The sequence below is a fragment of the Haplochromis burtoni genome, unplaced genomic scaffold (assembly GCF_018398535.1).
Source record: "Haplochromis burtoni strain Fernald_Lab_line unplaced genomic scaffold, NCSU_Asbu1 Contig_72, whole genome shotgun sequence".
Taxonomy (NCBI): domain Eukaryota; kingdom Metazoa; phylum Chordata; class Actinopteri; order Cichliformes; family Cichlidae; genus Haplochromis; species Haplochromis burtoni.
In genome coordinates this window covers 1,830,516-1,851,954 of record NW_024582433.1, presented here as the reverse complement: position 1 = coordinate 1,851,954, position 21,439 = coordinate 1,830,516, and the positions used below count along the sequence as shown (strand labels likewise).

At 36.4% G+C, this 21,439-nt stretch overlaps 1 protein-coding gene across 4 annotated transcripts in view; it reads right to left on the bottom strand.

The window, feature by feature from the left end:
• Positions 1–21,439, bottom strand: part of znf618 (zinc finger protein 618) — a 52,863-nt gene that overhangs the window by 10,928 nt on the left and 20,496 nt on the right. For 3 of the 4 annotated variants that reach the window (XM_042221721.1, XM_042221719.1, XM_042221720.1), the window contains exons 3-10: positions 20,354–20,431; positions 19,429–19,473; positions 7,068–7,157; positions 5,990–6,070; positions 5,176–5,265; positions 4,726–4,815; positions 4,457–4,546; positions 1,575–1,652 (exon numbers count right to left, since the gene is read on the bottom strand). In XM_042221721.1, the coding sequence (XP_042077655.1) occupies positions 1,575–1,652; positions 4,457–4,546; positions 4,726–4,815; positions 5,176–5,265; positions 5,990–6,070; positions 7,068–7,157; positions 19,429–19,473; positions 20,354–20,431 (642 nt within the window). The remainder of the gene's footprint in view (positions 1–1,574; positions 1,653–4,456; positions 4,547–4,725; positions 4,816–5,175; positions 5,266–5,989; positions 6,071–7,067; positions 7,158–19,428; positions 19,474–20,353; positions 20,432–21,439) is intronic. The other variant, XM_042221722.1, reaches the window with a different exon arrangement.

Genomic DNA, 21,439 nt, shown 5'->3' with positions numbered 1-21,439 from the left:
GGTGTTACATAAAATATGTGTTTCCAAACTTTGGACCATAAAGTTTGTAGGAAAACAGAAGGTCGAGCAGAAAATGTTTTAAAACTTAGCTGCTCTGAGATGGAACGACCCTTCAGTCTGCCCCTGGGGGATGAATTCACAGTGCACAATTCAGTGAATGTTGTAGGAAACAACAGGCTGTTTCTTGGAGGCACAGTTGACGTGATGCACTTATTTGTGCTTGAATCATAAAGGCTCATTCACTAAAGATTTCTGTTACGGCTCTAATCCAAATATAAAGTTAGCACAGTTTAACACAAAAACCTGTATTTCTTTTTCTTCACAAGACCTTGATGTGGTCACCAATATAAGTGTAATCCAGGACCCAGTGTTCATTAAAAGGGCAGGGCAATATGGCCAAAAATATTTATCACGATATTTTTGAAAATTTGCAATAACGATGTAACCGACAATATAATTGACAAAATACTTTACAACTCCACAACTTTATTAGTGCAAAAAAACCCCATCAATGTATTTTTACTTAAACAAGCAGCTTTTTTTAAGTGCATTAAAGCTATATAAAAATTTAACAGCGCAAATGCAAATTCCTTGCTGACAGTTTAACCAAAAGGCATTTCCAGTGGAAATTGGCCGACATATCCTCAGCATAACCATGTATAATATCCACAAAACCTAAAAAGAGGTTATACACACACATAAGCTAATATTACGTTGAAGCACAGTACGTATCACTCCGCGAAGCTCCTGACTACGGTAGCTAAAATGCTCCGACACTCCATCAAGTGGTGCGGCTTCGTAGCTTAGCAAAGTCGTACTAAAACATTTTTGAGCGGTTTGGTAATAACAACGGCTCGCTTGCATGCTCTACCAAAAAATGTGCTTTGGTGTGTATCTGATGGACGAAAGCCAAACCAGTTCCACACCACTGAAGTTGCACCATTTTTACAAACCAGTTCTGGTTCATCTGTTTCATTCAACGACCCGCCTTCTCATTCTCCGTTGCCACCGTGCTTTTTCCGCCAAGTGCGTATGTAAACAAAGGCACTACGCATGCGTGTTTTACCCATATTCTATCGTGATATTTCATTTTCTTATCATTGCCTAACATTATAACGGTATTACCGTGAAGGGTATGATATGGCCCAGCCCTAGTTGATAACATGACATCACATGGAATTTTGTGTCAGGAATGTGACCACTTGTACTTTTTGTATTCGCATTACCATGCATTGCTCCTTTTGTGCACAACAAAAACAGTGTAAGAACATTTTGATAACACCTCATATGAACCCAAACACAACAGGATGGAGTTAATGCTCTACAATTTAAGCTAGTATATGCAGTTAGATGAAACAAACCTCTCCATCTACATCTTCAGCCCAGGCATGGGTAGCAAAGCACTGTTTGCAGAAATGGTTTCTATTCTTCCATTCATTCATATACCTGAACTGTAGCATTACTAAAAATCTAAAAATATTGTTTTTATTGTTTGAACAAAAATAATACATTTCCCCCCCCCCCAAAAAAAATCCCAGCACAACAACAAAAAAACCCCAGTGACTTGTGCTCACCGCTCGAGTTCTGTGAACTGTTTGTGTCAACCAGACTGGACTGAATTGCACTTTCCAATTTCCGCCTGAATGGGCTGTCTGTATGTGAGAAAACAGGAAAAACGATGAGTGACATGGTCAGGCCAACGACTGTGGATAACATTTTTAATTTAAACTGAATCCGCACAACAGTTAGAGAGGGGAAGCAAAGTTAATGACGTGCAATTTACACTTGATTTTAGTTTGCAGCATGCAAATCAATCACGCTAACAGCCTTGAAAACGATCCAAACGTTCAAATGATATTTAAATATGGGTTTAATTCCTCCTCTTCATTCCATCTGAAATCTGCCTCACTACAGCTGTGTGTGTGTTGTGTGTGTGTGTGTGTGTGTGTGTGTGTGTGTGTGTGTGTTAGTGTGTGTGTCTGTGTGTGTGTGTGTATGTTTGTGTTTTATAGGCCACTGCTTCTTAGCAGAATTACTTTTTTTTTTTGTTAGGGGAGGAGATTTGGGGGGGCCTTTAGAAAATAAAAATTAATGTGCAATTTCTTGTGTTCAGCAGCTAATGTTTAGGTGCTTTAGGCAATTTAAAAAAAAAAGATGACATCAAATTTATTATTTAAATTGTTCAGCCAACCATTCAGCAAAGATTCATTTCCTGCAAAGATATCACATATGCAACAGTAACCTTACACACAATTAACAGAAACTAACAATTCCAACAATAGTGCAGTTTTTTTTTTAAATCCTCAGCCAATCACAGAGCACTTAGGTTCTACATTGCCAAATCTAGAAATTATGTGTAATAATGTCCACTGGTGAACAAAAACATTATTACTTCCCAGCCTAATATGCTCCTTGTGTTTTTTGTGCAGTCAACATAGCATCAAGCACCCAGAGCATGACCTCCTCAAGCTCTGAAGGTTCCCTGTGGTATCTGGCACTGATTTGTCAGCAGCAGTCTTTTAAATGAAAGTTGTAAACCAGATGTGCCAAGCATCGCACCCAAACAGCCTCTTCATGGTTTCTTCCTCCTCAGTGATCAGTGACTAGGTTCTTATCACTGCTGACATGAGACGTATTTTTTCAGAGGCAATTTAGACGAGTCTTTGGGTCATCAAAATTATGGAGGACCACAAGAGCCACACGCATTAAAATAAAGAATTCTGTGCTTAAATAATGAATTGTAGAATAAATTCAGCATTTGTAAATTCATTTTTGCATTCCACATTAAAAAACCTGTTTTTCAAAATGTTTTTTAAAAACCTCATTTCAAAATAATTTTTTAAAATTCCACATTAAATTAGCATGAGTACTGCAAAGTTTTGTAGTACTAAAAAATTTATTAATTAATTAAAAAAAATCAAAAAAAAAAAAAAAATCACACAAGCATCACACATCTGACATATTCCAGTTCCATTTTGTGCAGTACACTGTTGAAATTATAAACTATACATTCTAGTTATTCACTTATCAGTGATTCTTGAGTAAATGGATATCACTGATAAATCTGTGGTGATTCACCTGCAAGTGTTTTTAACAAACTTTGTTTTTTGTAGAATTCATCAGCAGCTGTGGAGAGATGCATTCAAATATCTTCTGGTTCCACTTGTCCTAACCTGGAAGCTGAGGATGGCTTAATCCTGACAAGGACACAAACCTCAGCGCTTATCATAGATGTTCCTCCGTGCAGCCATTCCGGAGAGAGAGAGCAATGACCACTGATTAAAATCAGCAAGAAATCTGTTCCTTTCTGGCAACTTTGGAAACTTCTAATAAGAAAGTTTGCATTCTTAGAACAATGCTGGGTCATGTGTGATGTGTTATCATATGAGGACATTACATTTGTCTTAATTCTGCTCTATTAAGTGTTTTGATCATTGATCAAATATGGCAGCTTTGTGTTGTGCTGCAAGTTAAAACCGACTGTCCTCATGAGCACAGCATCTAACAACTCTCCTTAAAAAAGTCAATTGAATTCAACTGGGCACAATGGTTTTCAGTGGGTGAAACATTCATCACTCATCTGTTACACCGGAGAAGTCACTTGGATGAGTGATAAAACAATTTTCCACGGAAACATCCAGAGCAAGTAACCTTTTGGGCATATGCTTGCCTGTAATTCATTCATCAAGAGATTTTTTTTTTAAATGTATACATTTGTTTTCACTTGTTGTTTCTCTTGGCTTAATTTCAGCCTTAGAAGCATCTCTCAGAAGAAACCCACTGTAAACTTTTTGCCAATAATTTGACAAAAAGATTGTTGAGCCAGGTGGTATTCTCTGGTTTAAGACCAAAACTGAACTCAAACAGTAAATTCACATCTGTAAATTCACACAGTGAAGTAAAGTTATTAAAGTTTTGTACCCCCCCCCCCTCCATTTTATTTCTTGCAGATTTTTATTTTATTTATTAATTTTTTTATATTCATACAAATGTGTACAAGTTACAGACTTCCTCAGTAAATTTGCACTCTTTCAGAGTCATTTGAATTGTGTGTTAAAGGAGAAAGAGATTGCATCCTCTACTTTACCTGCTAGAGTCCATTTTAATCGCCATTTCAAATTATGTTTTAAAAAACATTTTGAAAATCAGTTTTTTAATGTGGAATTCAAAAATTTATTTACAAATGCAGAATTAATTCTACAATTCATTATTTAAGCACAAAAAATTGTTCAACATATGGCAGTTATTATGAACATTATCAGCTTCAAATGTTACAGTGTGGCCCACTAGTGTATGTGATCTGTAAACAGTACTTCAACAAAAAAGGCAGATTTGATGGTCAAATTTCAGTATGTGTGTTTGTGTCCAAGGTAAAAAAAAATGTTCAAGGGTTATAAGGCATGCGACTTTTCCTATATAAATGACAAAAGTAAAAAAAAACCAAATTTATGCTTACTTTTTATCTTTCCAGTTTGGCTGTGGCCAAATTTACTCATATCCATGCTACCACATTCCTGTACCCGTGATGTCTTCAAATCAAATGAACCTACATGAAAAAAGAGCATCTTGGATTGCATTCATTGCACAACTTTAGAAACAAAATACATGACACTGTCCATACAACAAGGTTTAGAGCTGCATATGAGATTTCATACTGTACAAAAATAAAATGAAGAAATGACTCATTATCATAATAAATAAAGCACAGAAAACAAATGAACTCACCCATTGGCGTGTGAAGAGCAACATGTTCCTGGTACGGGTTGAAATACTTGTACTGCTTCCCACAGAATTCACAAACATAGCTCCCAGTTTCTGGAAACAAGAAAACACATAAACAAACCTTTGTCCTCTTCTGTATCCACGATGGTTATAATAAGAAGGAGTAAAGATTAAATCTGTTGGATTAGTTGTCTTCAGTTAAGATGAAGAATAGTGTTTTTGCACATGCCTTACTTCACTAGAGAGAAGCAGAAAACAAGAAGTCGATATCGAGTGGAAAGAGGAAGAAGCAGTGACTCTGACTGGATGTTGTTTGGTTTTTTTTTTTTACAGTTTACATTTAGCAGTACATAATAGTGATTAGAAACACAGGGGTTTCCCTGTTTTGTGCATGGAGGTTCACACTATCACCCATAAAAGTCATTAATGCAGTGATAAGTGCAGGATTCCCACCTGCAAACACTGCCAATAGTGTTTTAAGGGGCACGTGCTGCTGTCTGCTGAACCCGCTGTCTCTGTAGAGGTGGGTGAGTGCTTTTTCCCCTGCGAAAAAGGACTTATGGACTTATGTTTGGAAACCTTACCAGTCTTTACTTAACGTATATCCTTGGTGTTATTTACACTGAGTATCACAATGACTTAACGCCTTTTCACTATACGGTGTTCAATACTTTTAACTGGACAGAAGACTGAAACTGTAAGGCCCTAAAACGTCACAGAATTTTAACTTAAAGAAAACTTTCTGGAAAATCTTTCTATATACTTCTTCTGCAGGGAAACACAAAAGCCAAGCTACCTTAAAATGAATTTTGTAATCTCATTCTGCTGTGGTATGTCTTCATTTTGAAATCACACTCTGTACAGACATCTGCAACGATATTATTGCATTTGTCCTGATGGTTCAGTACACAACCCTCAGCTCAGTATTAAAATTCCCTGGTTTAATGCGATTCCTCCGTGTTGAAGTAAACAAAAAAAATATAATATTTTTCAAAATTTTCAGATTTTGAAAAGTTAACTGTGCACAACTTCCACTTATTTTAAAATATAGTTTTTATTTACTTTATGCTTGTGAACAAGGAGTTTAAAGCCTTTTTTGACTGAATGCAGCATTTTATTATCCCAACTCTAACAATAAGAATAACTGCATTTCAGGCACTTTTTTGTCTGCTAAACTTAAATCAAACTAAACCAATCAATGAATATACCAAACTGTGAATTTTGTGTACAGATATCTGTGTACCTCAAGTACACCAAACAGTCTTACTTGGTCCAATTTTCTGATAGGGTTCAACTGGCTCCTCTTCTTTAAGGCCATCCACAGGTAGCACCACCTGTTCGTATGGATCTGAGAGAAGAAAAGGAAGATGAATAAGCCGATTATCTTCTCACAATACTCGTCACAAAACTTGAGCTCTTTCAGATATGTAATACTACAATAATCACATGAGTTCAATTCCTGCCTGCATCTCATCTTTTACCCAGTATATCCACTATCCCTCCTCGGTACATGGTCGAACCATGTCAGCCTCACCTCTCTAACTTTGTTTCAACTGCTCAACCTAAACCGTTCTTAAACTCTGCTATTTCTTGGCCTCCTCTCTTCTTGTCAGGTTCACAGTATCCGAACCATACATCATAACAGGTCTCACTACCATCTTGTAAATCATTCCTTTCACTCTTGCTGCTATCCTTCTGTCACACTGACACTCGTCTCTCACTCAGGTCCCTGAGGTCATGTGATTAGGGCTTGCTGGTTGTCCATCCTGGCTGAAAACGAAAGGTGACAGAGCTTTTGTAACTTTGGCCCCCAGACTCTGGAATTCTCCCTTTGAGCTTGAGATCCGTGGACTCAGTGGTCTCTTTTGAAAGAAACTAAAAAGTCATATTTTTAAACTTGCTTTTAGTTAATTTTTGTTTTTATGATTTAGCTTCTGTGAAGATCTTTGTGATTTTTATCTTGAAAGGTGCTATACAAGTAAAATTTTACTTAGGTAACTCTTTCCACAGAGTTCACCCAGCCTGCACTCTCCTCTTCACCTCTGCTCCTTGTATCCTCACCTTTCCTCCTGCCTTGCGCTCATTTACACACATGTATTCTGCCATGCCTCTGCTGACTTTCATTCTTCTAAAAGTTTAAGGGCCCTTAATTCCCTTGACTTGCAGACCACATTTAGACACTGGCCATCCCTTCTGTTTTTTGGAGTCCTTGAATAAAATGCTTAATTGTATTTTATTTTTTTCCTCCATATAAACAATCTAGCCCCCTTTGTTTAGATTTTGCAGTTGCTGCAGAAAGTACAGATTTTTCCACGAGGAATGATTGAAAATTGTGCAAAACTTACCATCAACTGCATGCAGGTCACGATGCTCCTGAAAGCAGCTATAGTATTTATACTTCTTTCCACAGATGTCACAGGAGTAACGGAAGCTACCTGTAGATAAAAGGAACAAGCCAACAATGAACAACACTGACAGTACAAACAGTGTTTAATTTATTACCAAATTCAGGTAACGCTAGCTAGACGAAAAAAACAAAACAAAACAAACAAAAAAAAAAACGCTCGGGAAAACTAAATAATATCAACACACGTATGGACTGTGTAAAGTTCCGAGATCAAGAGAGAGAAATGGCTTAAACTGAACATTGGACCAAGCACGTACACGGCATATATTTTAGCCAACTGAAATGCACCGCACAGCGATTTAACACACATGTAATTCCAAAGTGTGTTGTTGCTTTCAACTGAAGGTCAGGGGTCCTATTTTTCTGTTTTCTTTCTTTTTTTGTCTATTTGCACCACAAACAAGGTTAAATTAACAAAAATGTTTAAAGTACAAAGGATAAGATAGGACTCCAGTGCATCCAAACAGGGAGGGAAGAATTCTAGGTATAAAGCTCTGAGAAAAGGGGTCATCCCATGCCCACAACAATTCACAAGTTTTCTCAGTTCATGTCATTGATAACCTTAGAAAAATGTTATTTCATTGAGGCTTTAAAAAACAAACAAACAAAAAAAACAACCTTGACCTTTAAGTGGAACGATCAGAGGTTAATAATGAGCTTAATATTTTTATGACAACATTAATATCAAAAGCTAAAAATAAAAGCAAAATAACCCCACAAAGAAAACAGAAAGCTGCATTTAAATTAAAGTAACATATATATTGTTAGTTAACAGCAAGTTCACACAATTAAAAGAAGATCTCTTTTTAATCGAAATGTACGCGTCTGTGACGATGTACATACTATTATGTATTGTTCAAAAGTGTTTAAATGTGCAATATAATGTTACTTTAGTCTTACTTTGTTATTTTTACTTTTGTTGATGTAGGATTCACTGACATTTCTTTCCAAGTGTATAAAGGGCGTGAAAGGGCATCAGAGATGAAGATTGCTTCTTCTGCTCTTGTTAATTTTGTTGTGGGGTAAAACATTGTTCAGCCAGGTGGCTGTTGACAAGTGAGAACTGAAGTGCCTCTACACACTGCAGTCAACTGCTGTCTGAAGGCAATCTGTTGCATAAAAAGCACAGCACAAAGACTTGTAAGACAAAAATCTATTTTCCAGTTCTTTCAGGTTTAGTCTCTCTCTGTAATAACATGTCTGACGTTGTCCCTGCAAAAGGCCCCTCATCACACACCCATGTGAAATGTTTTATTATTTAGCAGCAGAGTGACAACTTCTAAATTTTCTCCAGCCTGTTCTCAAGGGGCACTTAATCCAATCAGCTGCATTCTTAGCTGAATTCCTGAGGCACTTCAAGGATGTAATAGACAGAAGGGCTGTTAATAAATTCTGAATTTCACTATATAATCAAGTTTAAAAAGAAAAAAAGGGGGGGGAACCACATTCAAATGTGGAAAAAAATAAAGCTGCAGTACTGGCAGGTGTCTCACAAACTACATAAAACACAAAGTTGAATTTCCGAAAAGGTGTGCAGCGTCTGTGACTCTTAATATAGCACTATGGCACATAGTGAGTGTTTGTGGGGGTACAAAATGAGAAAAGTAGACCGGTGTAGGACCTTCTGCTTCCGATTTCAGACACATAGCTGGCAGTGCAAGTAGAGAGAAGATTTAACCTACATAAATTAGTGAATATACATGGATGAATAATCGGCTGAACTGAAGGTAAACCGCAAGGCGTACCATTTACCTTTTGCATTCTGCTTGTTCTTTTCTTTAAGCTAAAGTAAGTAAGCTAAATAAAAGCAGGCTGATTCATGTTTGATGTCACACCTACACCTTAAAAAAAAAAAAAAAAAAAAAAAAAAAAAAAATTCCAAAGGTTGAGGCTCAGCACGCACTATACCCTGAAGGAAACCCTGAAAGCATCACGGATCAATTTTCATTGATTAAATTCAATTAAAACTACTACTAATACTAATGGTAATAAGAATATTAGTGACAATAATAAAAACCACAGGCTCAAACCATTTTAAGTAAAACCTGAAAATGACTTTTGGCATTGTTTGACAGCTCAGGTACATACTGTGCAAAATATGTTAAAAGTAAGCGTTATGTAAGCAAAGCAAATGGCCATTTAAAAGTGGACAAAGAAAAGCTAACAGGTGATTAAAAAGATTTCTTTATTTTACAGTAATAACAGTAATTATTAGCATGAGTAATTGCATTTATAATACTGCCTGGCTGCAGTGCTGTGTATATTACATCAATTCTCCCACTAATTAAAATAAATTTTCATAAATCAGTGAATTCCTGGTGTTTGTCAGTATAATCAAAGCTTCTGTTAAATCAGTGGTCCATGCACACTGGACTGACTCAACAACATTATGGACACAAGTCTCAGTAAGGATAGTTAGAAAACAACCCCAAAATAAGACTAGACTTTACTAAAAATGTCAAACCAAATGTTTAGCTTTTTAAATCTACCAAAACTTTGCAGTGCAAGGCCCATTTTACATATCAAGCAAAAACAAACAAACAAACAAACAAACAAACAAACAAGCATTCTAAATATACTGTAAAAAATAAAATTACAATTTTCACAGTGGTATAACATGGTTAGAAGTTTGTGTACTGCTTACTGTATTTTAGTCTTTTAGCTTTTGGACCAATTGAAATTGTAAATAGAATCTAAAATGTTTGAAAAACATGAATCTTAATGCACCAATTAATGTTCAAAATGTTTAATTCTATGTTATATTTCACAGGACCTTTGGTGATTTAGCTATGACCCTTCTTCGTGGATTAGCATACTCTTAAATAAACTACATCAGTCTGTTGATGCAGTGGTGATGCTTTAAAAATAAATAAATAAATAAACTAAAAAAAAATAAAAAATAAAAAATAAAAAATAAAAAAAAAAATAATAATAATAATAATAATAATAATCTGGCTCAACTTTTTCCATATCCTAAAAGAATTGTAAACTCTTAAGACACTGTACTGACAAAATAAATGCATACAAGCAAACATTTAGAGGTAATTAAGTGGAAATATTTACAAACAAACTGCTTTGCAAAAGTCTTGAGCCACCACTCACTCCTTAATATATTGCTTGGAAAATAATAGAAATAGGTGTAGCAGGTTACTGAAACATGTAAAAATACATGGAAATACAGGAGGGCAAAAATAGAGTTTGTACTCTATTCGTTTTCCTCTATAAACACGCTTGAAAGTCTCTATACGGTATTATTCCCCAACACAATCTGAACTTCACTTAGGGAAACCTTGTCATTTCTTTAAGTAGTCTCAAGGAATATATCTTCAGGCTTCGTGAAAGACATTGAAAGCTTTTCTTTGGACATTGGCTGCTTTTTGTTCCATTCTCTGTCAAGATGATCCCAAATTGCTTCAATAATGTTGTGTTCTGGGCACTGAGGAGGCCAATCTATGACTGATAGAGTTCTTCTGTGTGTTTTTCCATCTAGGTATGCTTTTATTGCACTGGCATTATTGTGAGGTGATGAATGAAACCACGGTCAATCAGATGCTTTCCAGATCGTATTGCATGGTGGATCAAAATCTGATGCTGTGTACAAAATCCCATTAATTGACAAGAGCCCAACACCACTGGCTGAAATGGCCCTCCTTTATATAATTAGCGGAGCATTTATAGCCTTTGTTTTTCATAGGACAGTACACCGTGACAGGAAGATAAGAGAGACTGAAGGGGAATGATAGGAAAGGGTATGGGCCAGACCTGAACCTGGACCCCTGCCACCGATTTTCAGTTCTGATTTCCAGTTCTTGTGTAATTTGGCAAACTTCAGCCTTTTCTTGCTATTTCCCATCCTTAGGACTGACCTCTTGATTTTGTGAACAAAGATTATAAGATTTTTAACATACATCATGGCCAAAAGAACCAAAAATCTCCTTCCTCAAATAATAAGTTTCTTGCAGAACGGCTTTATCTGGCAAAGGTAGAAGCAGGATAACGTCCACCATACTCTGCATGAGCACAACAAACTGCAAGCAGTACGAGAGAGCATTTAAGTGAACTGGAAATTTTTATAGAAAGCAATACAAAAATACCTTCACTAAAAAGTATCCATCTCTGCTAAACAATCCAAAGGCAAAATTAATAATAAATGGAGACATAACAAAAGTTTTCAGCTTTCAGTTTTCAGCCTGCAGAGGGACTAGACAAAGTTGTGCAACAGGCCCTTTACAGTCTGTCTGCTGGTTTTGAAATCACTTGGAAATATTTCAGGAAACAACTTTGGGATCATTCACAAGTCTTTAAAAACATCATATCCATTTAGGAACTAAGTCAGGGATTGACCCACGATAGTAATATTCGATCCTGTAATAATAAAATTAACAGAATAATAAAGTAATACTTCAATCAAGGACACTAACTTTCTTGATTTACAGATGACATCTTAATCTTCTTGTCAAATCCAGAGATATCAACTCCAAACTTGTTGGTGTTTTTGGATACCTTTAGTTCCATCTCAGGCTACAAGCTGAATACTCCAAAAACCTATAAAACTAGCTGGAGCATAAGTTGGAGTCCACTCAAGAAACTGAATTTCATACCTCGTGACATATTTATTAGTTAATATTAACTGTAAAAGAACAATTGGTATGCCATAATGTTGAGCCTCTTGAGCAAAACAATTGGGAATGACAATAGGAGGTGGAATTTAATCCCATTATTAAGTTTTAAATCCCAAGCTGAGGCAGGAACATGAACATCTTGACCAGGTTATTCTTCCTATCACAAACACTCAAACAAATTGAAATTCAATAAATGGGACAAATTAGGATCACAGTACATCTGGCAGGGGAGAAAAAAGATTTTCAACCCTTATCCTGGCAAAGAACAAGGGGTGATTTACATTATCCTGCTTACGATACTATTACACTTTGATACAATTCAGGAATTTATTTTACTACAAAACGATGGAAGGAAAATGAAGAGCACGTTTCTGAGTATATTCTAATTCAATGATGACTGGATGATAAAAGATTCATCCAAAACCTAATGGACCTGGGTAATAAATGGACAAATTTATCTCTGAAAACAGCTGAATATTATCACCAAGTGTAGTTTGCTTGAAGGGATAAATATTGTGTTCAAACAATATTGATTTTGCCTATTAAGTTAGATGCACACTATTATCAGTGGGCTGTTAAGGCCCCCCCTCTTCATATTACACCTTTAAAAAAAATGAATTAAAAAGAGATTTGGCTCCTATAAAGCTCCTTAAAAGCAAAATATAAAGAAATGAGAGGTGATTTGAAACTTTGCACAGTATATTAGATTATAAAATCTATTTTGAAAATACAGGTGAGAGTGAACATTTGTTTGTTTGTTTTTACTGGAATTAATGGGTTGTGTCTATCTGAAAATTTGTCCCATGGTTCCAGTAAAGACAAGCAAAAAAAAGATGCAGGACGACTGATGCTCAAAACAAATCTGTGAAACCACAGTTCTAGCATTAAAAAGTACAGAATCAGTACAGTATCACTAATAATCAGAGCTGCAACAGCCTTCCTCTATGTTAAAGACCATGAAAAAATGAGAAGCACATTGCTAGTGATCAACCATGGGCTTTTTTTCTTAGACATTAACTGCTGAGGTCATTACTTTAAAAAGATTAATCTTGCTATTTTATGACAAAGAACATGAAAAAAAGCCTGAAGAATATTTAGAGCATACTTTTCAGCTGAAACCGAGATAAATTTGTTCAGCTCAGATGGGGGCCAGCACGTCTGCTGTGAAAACAGGAGAATGCAAAGTCTCAACAGTGAAGCACAGTGCTGGAAGTGTGAAGGCGTTGGGCACATGACATTTATAAATGGCAACATCAGTGCTTATAGACATATTAAAATACTGACTGACTAACTGACTCCTGGCCAGAGGTTACATCAGCGGAATATTTTCTATCACTGACCATGACATTCGCCTTAGAAGCAAAAGATCACCGGTTCGATCTCATGAGGAGACACAAATTCCTTTGAGATTGCATCAGGAAAGGCAACCAGTGTAAATTGTTAAATGAAACATGCAGAGCTACCTGTTGTAGCAATCCCTTGCTACAACAGGTATAGCCATAGGGGATAACTGAAAGTAAACTTGTTAATTGGCACTATATTAATAAAACTGAACTGAGTTTTAATGATGACAAAGATGAAAATATCTGATGGCTGTATGTCCTTTTGATAAATTAGAACACTGATAGTGGATCCACCAAAAAATAAGTAAGCAATGTTAAGAACTGGTCTATTTTTTTCATAATATTGAATACACAGAATCCCCCATCAACATGTTGGACTGCATCTGCAACCATTAGAGAATCACAGCTGCAGCTGCTCCATGTTGCACAGTGTCCATGCTACTGGTTTTCCTCTCAATGAGGTGAGTGCTCATAGGACTTTTTATGACTTCTGGTCATTTCCCCAAGAGAAAGGTTCCCCTAACTATCAAACTTTTGAGATAATAGTGGTTAATTCCAGTGTCCAGTGCAGCAGCAGAGTACAGTACAGAACACTTCTGGGGTGGGAAAAGTAGAACAGCACAAACCCTCAAGCAGCTGGATCCAAGGTCTCTGGTGGTATACCTCTCAAAAACTCTGTTCAACACTGGTATCCTTCATGCCAAGGAGGATAAAGTTTCATCAAAAATTAAAGGTTAATGAACACTCACTACTCCATTAGCTATACCTTTTCAACTGCTCATTAGCACAAAACTCTGTTCAGCTATTTAGATAGGTAAACATAGTCTGTTGAAGTTCAAACTATCAGAATGGGGAAGAAAGGTAATTTAAATCATTTTGATGTGGTACAGTTATTGGTGCTAGAATGGCTGATTTGACTTTTCAGAAACTGCTGATCTGTTAGGATTTTCCCACTCAACCATCAAGAGTTTACAGAGGGAAACTATCCAGAAAGCAGCAGTTCTCTCAGTGAATTTGCGGGGGAAAGGTTAGAGGTCAAATGTCATGTTCATATAGTATTTTCTATATGTTGACAATACACACCAAACTTGTAAGTATCATAGTTTCTAAGATAAGGCTTTTTGTCAATTTTCAATCAGTTGATGTAGAAGAACTTGGGTGAAGAAAGACAAATTTTAAAATTTAATGTTAACATGAGCCCACTCCACACTCTTACAAATTTTTAATCAGAATCAATTCATGTTTACAGACAGAATCTCACTCTCTCTCTCACACACACACACGCACACGCACACACACACACCTCATATTTCACATATCTCAAACTGGTTTCTTGAACATGAGTCCACTGTACTCAATGGCCTTCACAGTCACCAGATCTAAATCTAACGGAGGACCTCAGATGTGGTGGTACGTTAGTTTCTTATCTTGGATCTGTAGCTCTAGAAATCTGCAGCAACTGTGTGATGCTATAATGACAATGTCGCTGAATCTGTGTCAAGAATTAAGGCACTTCTGTAAAAGGGTGTCCGAACCTGTACAAGCAATGTGTACCTAATGAAATGGCTACGGAACGTATGAAGTATTGGGGGGAAGAAAATAACAGATGCAAATCTCGCTTGCTACTGTGGATTGCATATTTTTAATATAGTAAATCCCAGCGGTTTTTCTAACAGTAAATACATTTCTGTTGAAAGAAGTAATGCAGTTATGAAAAAGTGATATGGAATCATGTGGAATTTAAGACATGTTGTACAAGGAGAACTCAGTTATATTCAAGAGGATTCACACTTTGAATTTATTGCAAGCAATGTGTTGTGCAAGCAATGGCAACAAAAGATAGTTGTGTAACCATAACACGGTGAAGAATTTACTAGGAATTTATTGTTATTTGTTACATGACTGGGTATAGAAATAGCACCACACCAATATAAGCAGAAGACTCCCTTTCCTTATTTCTACTCTTTGAAATAGTGTTGTCAAACCAGCAAGTTAAGAAAGTCTCTTTATGTTAAATTGAAAATAATTTGGGAATTTCTCCAGTTATGGTACATAATGTCAATAAAATATTTAGAGAATCTTAAAAAAAAAAAAAAAAAAAGTGAAAGAAATAGCAAAACACACATTCTGCAGTGCAATTTACTACATGGGTTCATGGGTTTGCACTCTAATCACTGTTGGTTTTTGCATTCACAAATCCACTGAGAAGGCAACAGTATTTCTGGATCTTGTTAATCCAGAAATACTGTTGCCTTCTCTTTTTTAGAAGTAGGCAATGCACACCAACAGCAAAAAGGCCACCCTATCATTATTTTTCACATAGTGCTTGAATCAAAATGACCCCATTTAAAAATAGAGTATATTATTATTTTTTGATTAAGATGCCAAAGTTATAGTTATTATAGTCATGTACTTATATTCATGAGCAGAAAAAAATATTGTGGTTGAGCGTTATGCTTGATTAATTCCTGACTTCTCAGAGAATTCCAGTGTGCCAGTTTAAATTTAGGGAGTAAAAACATGAATTCAGTTTGAAATTCCTCACTGCTGCTCAAAATAGTACAAACATCAAGAATTCACTGAAAAAGGAAAGAGTCCGCATTTAAGCACTGTGATGCTGGATGGTCTTTAAGACAAACAGGGCGAGACAAAGTGTTCTCACAGTGCAGTCAAGTATTCTTTGGAGTTGATTACAGAGACTGATACTTACAAAATGTTCCAAGGAAGAGGCAGAAAATGAAAGCTGACTGAAGCAGATCTCAGGGCTCTCTAGATTTAAAGTACTACAAACAGAAGGACGGACACTGGTGATCTTTAGCCAGAGATAAATGCTTCTAGACCAGAGTCTGAGAAGGTCTCAAGAATGAACACTGGTAGAGTACTGAAGGAATAAGTGTTAAAGCAGGGGTGTCAAACTCGTTATACATTGCAGGCCACATACAGCCCACTTTAATCTTAAGCGGGCCAGACCAGTGAAACTCTACTTTCTGTCAGTGTAAATAAGTTAAATATGTAACTGTTTTTCTACACAACGAAAAAAAAGCTGCTGTGACAAAGAAAGAAACCTGTCAGCACAACTGTTCTACCTGTATTGTCCAGACTTTGTAGTTTTTTGTTTATTTGTTTGTCTGTTTTGTTTTTTCCTTTTGGGGGGGGGGGGGGGGGGGGGGGGGGTTTAAACTGTAGTCATACAAAAAAAAAAAAAAAAAGAACAACAACAACAACAGAAAAATCTATTGAAAGTGAAAGACAGAAAACCCCCCAGAAGTTTCTGTGTAATAAGTAAGTGAATAATGCAGAAAATGTAGATTTTTGATGGGAAACTGGTTTCCAAGTACACAGAGCAAGAGAACTATACAGGAAGTGTGATTTCATCATGCAAGCAAGACAGTGAAGTTAATTCTAAATGTGTTTTTGTGCTGCTGGCTCGCTGAATTTTGGTCACAGTGACAAAAGTGACTGCAGTTTTGGTATCTGTGAGACACTGTCTCCGTGTTGTCGGATGAACAGAGGGATCCGTGCTTTGTGTTAGCATCTTTTTGCAGAATCTGTTTACCTGCTCTTTAATCGTTTACCGTTTTATCTGTTGGACATTGTTGAAATGGTTTTGGGGGCTTCCAGCTGAGATTTCAACGTTTCTGTGGACACCACACGTGTCTACATTTAAATAACAGATCTGACGGTAGATCCTATAAAACCAGATGTTCTTGCTTGCCTCCAGTACCAGGGGCATTGGGGTTCAACAGGTTAATTGTTTATTTCTTAATTACTTTGTCTAGTATAAATGGCCATAGGGGAGGTTTCTATCAGTAGAATAAGCTGTTAAAGTTGTGAAAATACAGTTAAAAGTCCAAGAACTATGCTTGTGCTTGTTTGTGGTAAGCAGTGAATCAAACAAGTTAATGATTATAAATGGCTTCAAGCACACATTCAGGTATCAATGTGTATCACTGAAATGAGGCCAGATGGTGCTCAGCTTACATTTTTGCTCATTTCGTCACCTTTTCTCCAACATGCTTGCATTTAAATCCAGCTCCCCCATCTCTCTGTGTACCTGGCCTGTACCAGTTTACTTGCTGTCTTCGGAACATCTGCCTCTCATTCTTCTTTCACATAATGGTATGATCTCAATCTGTGTTTGCACATGATTGGCTGCATGGTGTGCCCATTAAAATAAAGTCCCACCCCTCCCTGCCTGAAGACTCAGCTCGCACATATTGACAGGCCATTAATTGACATATATAATGATCTTGTGGGCCAGATATAATTGTATCGTGGGCTGGATGTGGCTCGCAGGCCGTACATTTGACACCCCTGTCTTAAAGGGAAGAATACCTTCTAAGAAACCATTATGTGAAATCTGCAAATACTCAGAAACATCTGCCAGAGAGCACAAACACCGGACTCTAAATGACTGGAGGACAGAAGGTATTCTGGACCGGCGAGTCCAAATTTGACTCTCTACAGACTGTTAATGTCTGCACTGAGTCTGAGAACTTTATGATGCTAGATGCATAGCACCCGCAGTGAGATTCCATTATAATATGTGGCTCCATCTTGATATTTCTGGCAAATTACTGCAAGTCAGCAGCCATGAATTACAAGGTCTACACAAAATCTTGATGCATCATGGAATCCCATCTGGACTAAAAGTTATTGGTCATCGGTTCATTTCATTAACAAAAAAAACTCCAGCATAGGTCAAAACTGTGCAAAGACTATCTGACCAATTAAAGGGAATTTGAAGTTCTCGACGACCAGACTAAAATCTATAGAACAGATTTGGAATTTAGTCAATTCTAAGAGATTTCACAAGCATTTCATCCAAAGCAAATATCTGGGAAAAGCTAGAAACTATTTGGAAGTCAATAAAATAAAATAAAAAAAGAGAATGAACATAAGTACATAAAAACAATATCAAGATGCAATGCAAGAATTCAACAAGGCCAAAGGAGGCATTATTATGCTTAATATATTTCTAAAATATTTCCGTTTTCTTGTCTGTATGATTTTTTTTGATCACTTATCGGTCCCCAATTTTGGAAATAAAGATAATATTTTAATTATTTCCAAATCATCAATCATTTTTTTTTAAATTTATTTACAAATTTTTGGAAATTGGATTTTATTTTTATGATTCATGGCACAAGCCTGCATTTTTGGGAATTAGAGTATTTAAAACCATCTTATTAAAACTAGACCTTGTAAATGTTATTTTAGGGTCTCTTCAGTATCTGAGGCAACGCCCCCCCCACAAAACTCTGCATGTTGTTGTTTTTTTTAAGCACAGGGTGGCTTTTGGCTGAACACCATTTAATCAGAACTATGCAAAGTTTGTTCTAGCAATTTTCCTGAAATACTCTTAAACATCAACAACTCCTCCACAGTCCTACAGCCTGTGTTGTCTTTTGCTTATTAAAATACTCTTGTGCAAACATTTGTTCAATACAGGGCATTTTTGCAAAGTACACTTACAGGAAATCCAGACTTCTAAGCTGGCCTGGTTTTGTTTTCCACAAACTGCTGTGAATTTGTTGTTAAATAGACTTTAAGTCATATTCACATAATATGTGAATCTATTTTCCTATTCTAAGGGAACCACTCTGTATGTATCATTAAACATCATTTATTTTTACCATCGGCTCCTGCCAATTTCTTTTGGGGCCACCAACACTGCTCATAGAAAGAAATCTATATTTAAAAATGCACTTTTAAATTGATATGCCAGTCATTATCAAGTATAAAAGTCTAAATGTGCGGCATCAACCAAAATGCTTTACAGCATGTTTCATCCTCTTAAGAATTTAATCTAATAGCAACTCCTTTGCCTAGCAGCCTCACTGGCCTACTTATTAACAGTGTCACAGACCTTGTAGTTCCACTGTGTTCATACTCTTCATACAGCTTTAAAAAAACAAAAAACAAAACTTATGATCTATGTGCATAAAGACTGTTCTCTTTTTTCCTCTCTGCCATATTTATACCTTACCTCTAAAGTGATGTGCACGTTCATGTAATGAATGCCGAGTGTGTGTAGGAAGATTTATAAATAACTCAAGTATTACTCTGAGGTATGAGTATTTTTAGCCCTAATCAAACTTTTTCTGTGATGTTGGAACGCCTAGTAAATGCAGGTCCCGGTGGCTGTTATATACCGCCACTCGAAGAGTAAAACCATACTGCCTTCAGGCTAGTCCTCAGTTTTACATTTTCATGTTTCTCTGCTAAATGGAAGTGGTGGTGTCAGAAAATGAGGGTCAAAAACATCTTAGGCAGCCCTATCGAGAAAAAAAAAAAAAAGTGTGGCAAGCAGGTGGTGCAGAAGTATACTCACTGTTGGGTGTTTGGGGTAGACCATCGCCAACCATGGCCTCTGATTCTACAAACCGACAAACACATCAATTAAAATAAATAAATAAATAAATAAAATAAAAAAAATAAAATTGCAGCTCTATGAAAAAAAATGCTGCTAATGTGTGCTCTGTGCTTCCAACCTGGGCTCCAATTTATATATCTACAGCCTCAAAGATATGGAAATCTCAAGACTGACGCCAATATTTGGTGATTGAAAAGCTGCATATATCAGAGTTTAAAAATAATCTTGTTTTATTGTCAGAACAAGTTGTGAATTACTTGCACACCCTCTGCCCAACTCTGCTCAGATTAGCCTGGTTGTTGTGTTGATTTGTGTGCCAACAGCGTAAAATACAGAATTTTTTGAAATCGACACCAAAACCAAAAAACTTAATATATTGGAGAATTTATTAGACAAATTTTAGACCCTTAAATTTGTTATTTGCAGTTAGTTGAGTCCTTAATAACACAAAAATTGAGTTTAAAAAAAATAATTGTAATTTAGTATCTCGCAGCTTAGATGAGCTGACTGGAACATCAGAAACAAGAACAAACACGTTTTCCCAACAAGGAAGTTGAAGAGTACCTTCTGGTGGACAAACTATGCAACATCAACAGTCATATCATAGCTGAGGGACATTTCTTCCATCTTTTCTTTACTGACTTCATTTTCATTTATTGGGCAATATAATATATCACCATATTAGCCCCGCCAATACGCTGGTCAGGCTCTAAAAATAACTGACTTACACAATCAGATTTAAAACAATTCCCAGTCAAAGCAGGGCATGCACGCCTCTTTGAATACTTTTCAGACTATATTCTTAAAAGCAAAAGTGCAGCAATCAGTTATTTGTTTTTACATAAAGGACCAAATACATTTTTAATAAATAGCAGCTTCTTACCTCTGTGCGCCCTGACATGTGTCTGAAAGCAGTTGTAATACTTGTACTTTTTCCCACATACCCCACATACATATGAACCTGCAGGAAAATTCAGAACAGAGTGTCAGAAAAAAATAACATGATTCCTATCAGGGTCACATATATAGGCTTACAAGAAAAAAAGGTCAGAACCACATGGGATTTCCCAGGATTTCTGAATTGAAATACAGTCTGGCCCTCATCCAAGTAATATTTATAGAATAACTAATAACACATTAACAATTGTAGTTTTCATGTCTGTATTAAAACACATTGAAAATGACCTACAGTCCAAGTAGGACAAAATTAATCCCCCTTTCCTGTACCAATAACCTCTATTGAAGCTACTTACAATTGGGTTTTCTACAAATGGAGGGAGTGTAATAGAATGAGGTTTAAAAAATGAAAAGAAAAATGAGGAAGACACCTAGAGATATAGCTACACGTTACTAAAATCTTTGTTCACATGTCACTGGACTTATGAATATTACTAGTGGAAGGACAACCTCAAAGGGAAACACTGCGTCACATCTCAACCTACCAAAAGGACTCAGAAAGTCCACAACACTTTTGAGACATGTGCTGTAAACAGATGAGCCAGAAGTTTCATTTGTGTGTTTCAAGGTTTGTGGCTGCTCCAAAACCTCTAGGTCTGGAAGTCCTGAAGTCATTAGGGGAACAATAAATTTACGATTCAAGAAAGAGAAAAGTAGTAATAATAATTATTCCCCTGTTTGAAAAGGCTGAGCAACAAAACAAGACAACGAACAGGTAAATCTAGGAGTGAATAGCCAAAAAGGACAAAAATGACTTGGCTAGTCCAAAGTCCTGACCTTGATTTATGGGATGACCTGTAGAGGACAGTTCCATTAGGGCACTTCAGAAATACCGATGTAGTGAAACCATTTTGCAAGGCAGACTGTCCAAAAACCCTCTGAACTCTGCAACTCTGATAAGCACCAGCAACTAAAGGGGGTTATACAGGGAGTGCAGAATTATTAGGCAAATGAGTATTTTGTCCACATCATCCTCTTCATGCATGTTGTCTTACTCCAAGCTGTATAGGCT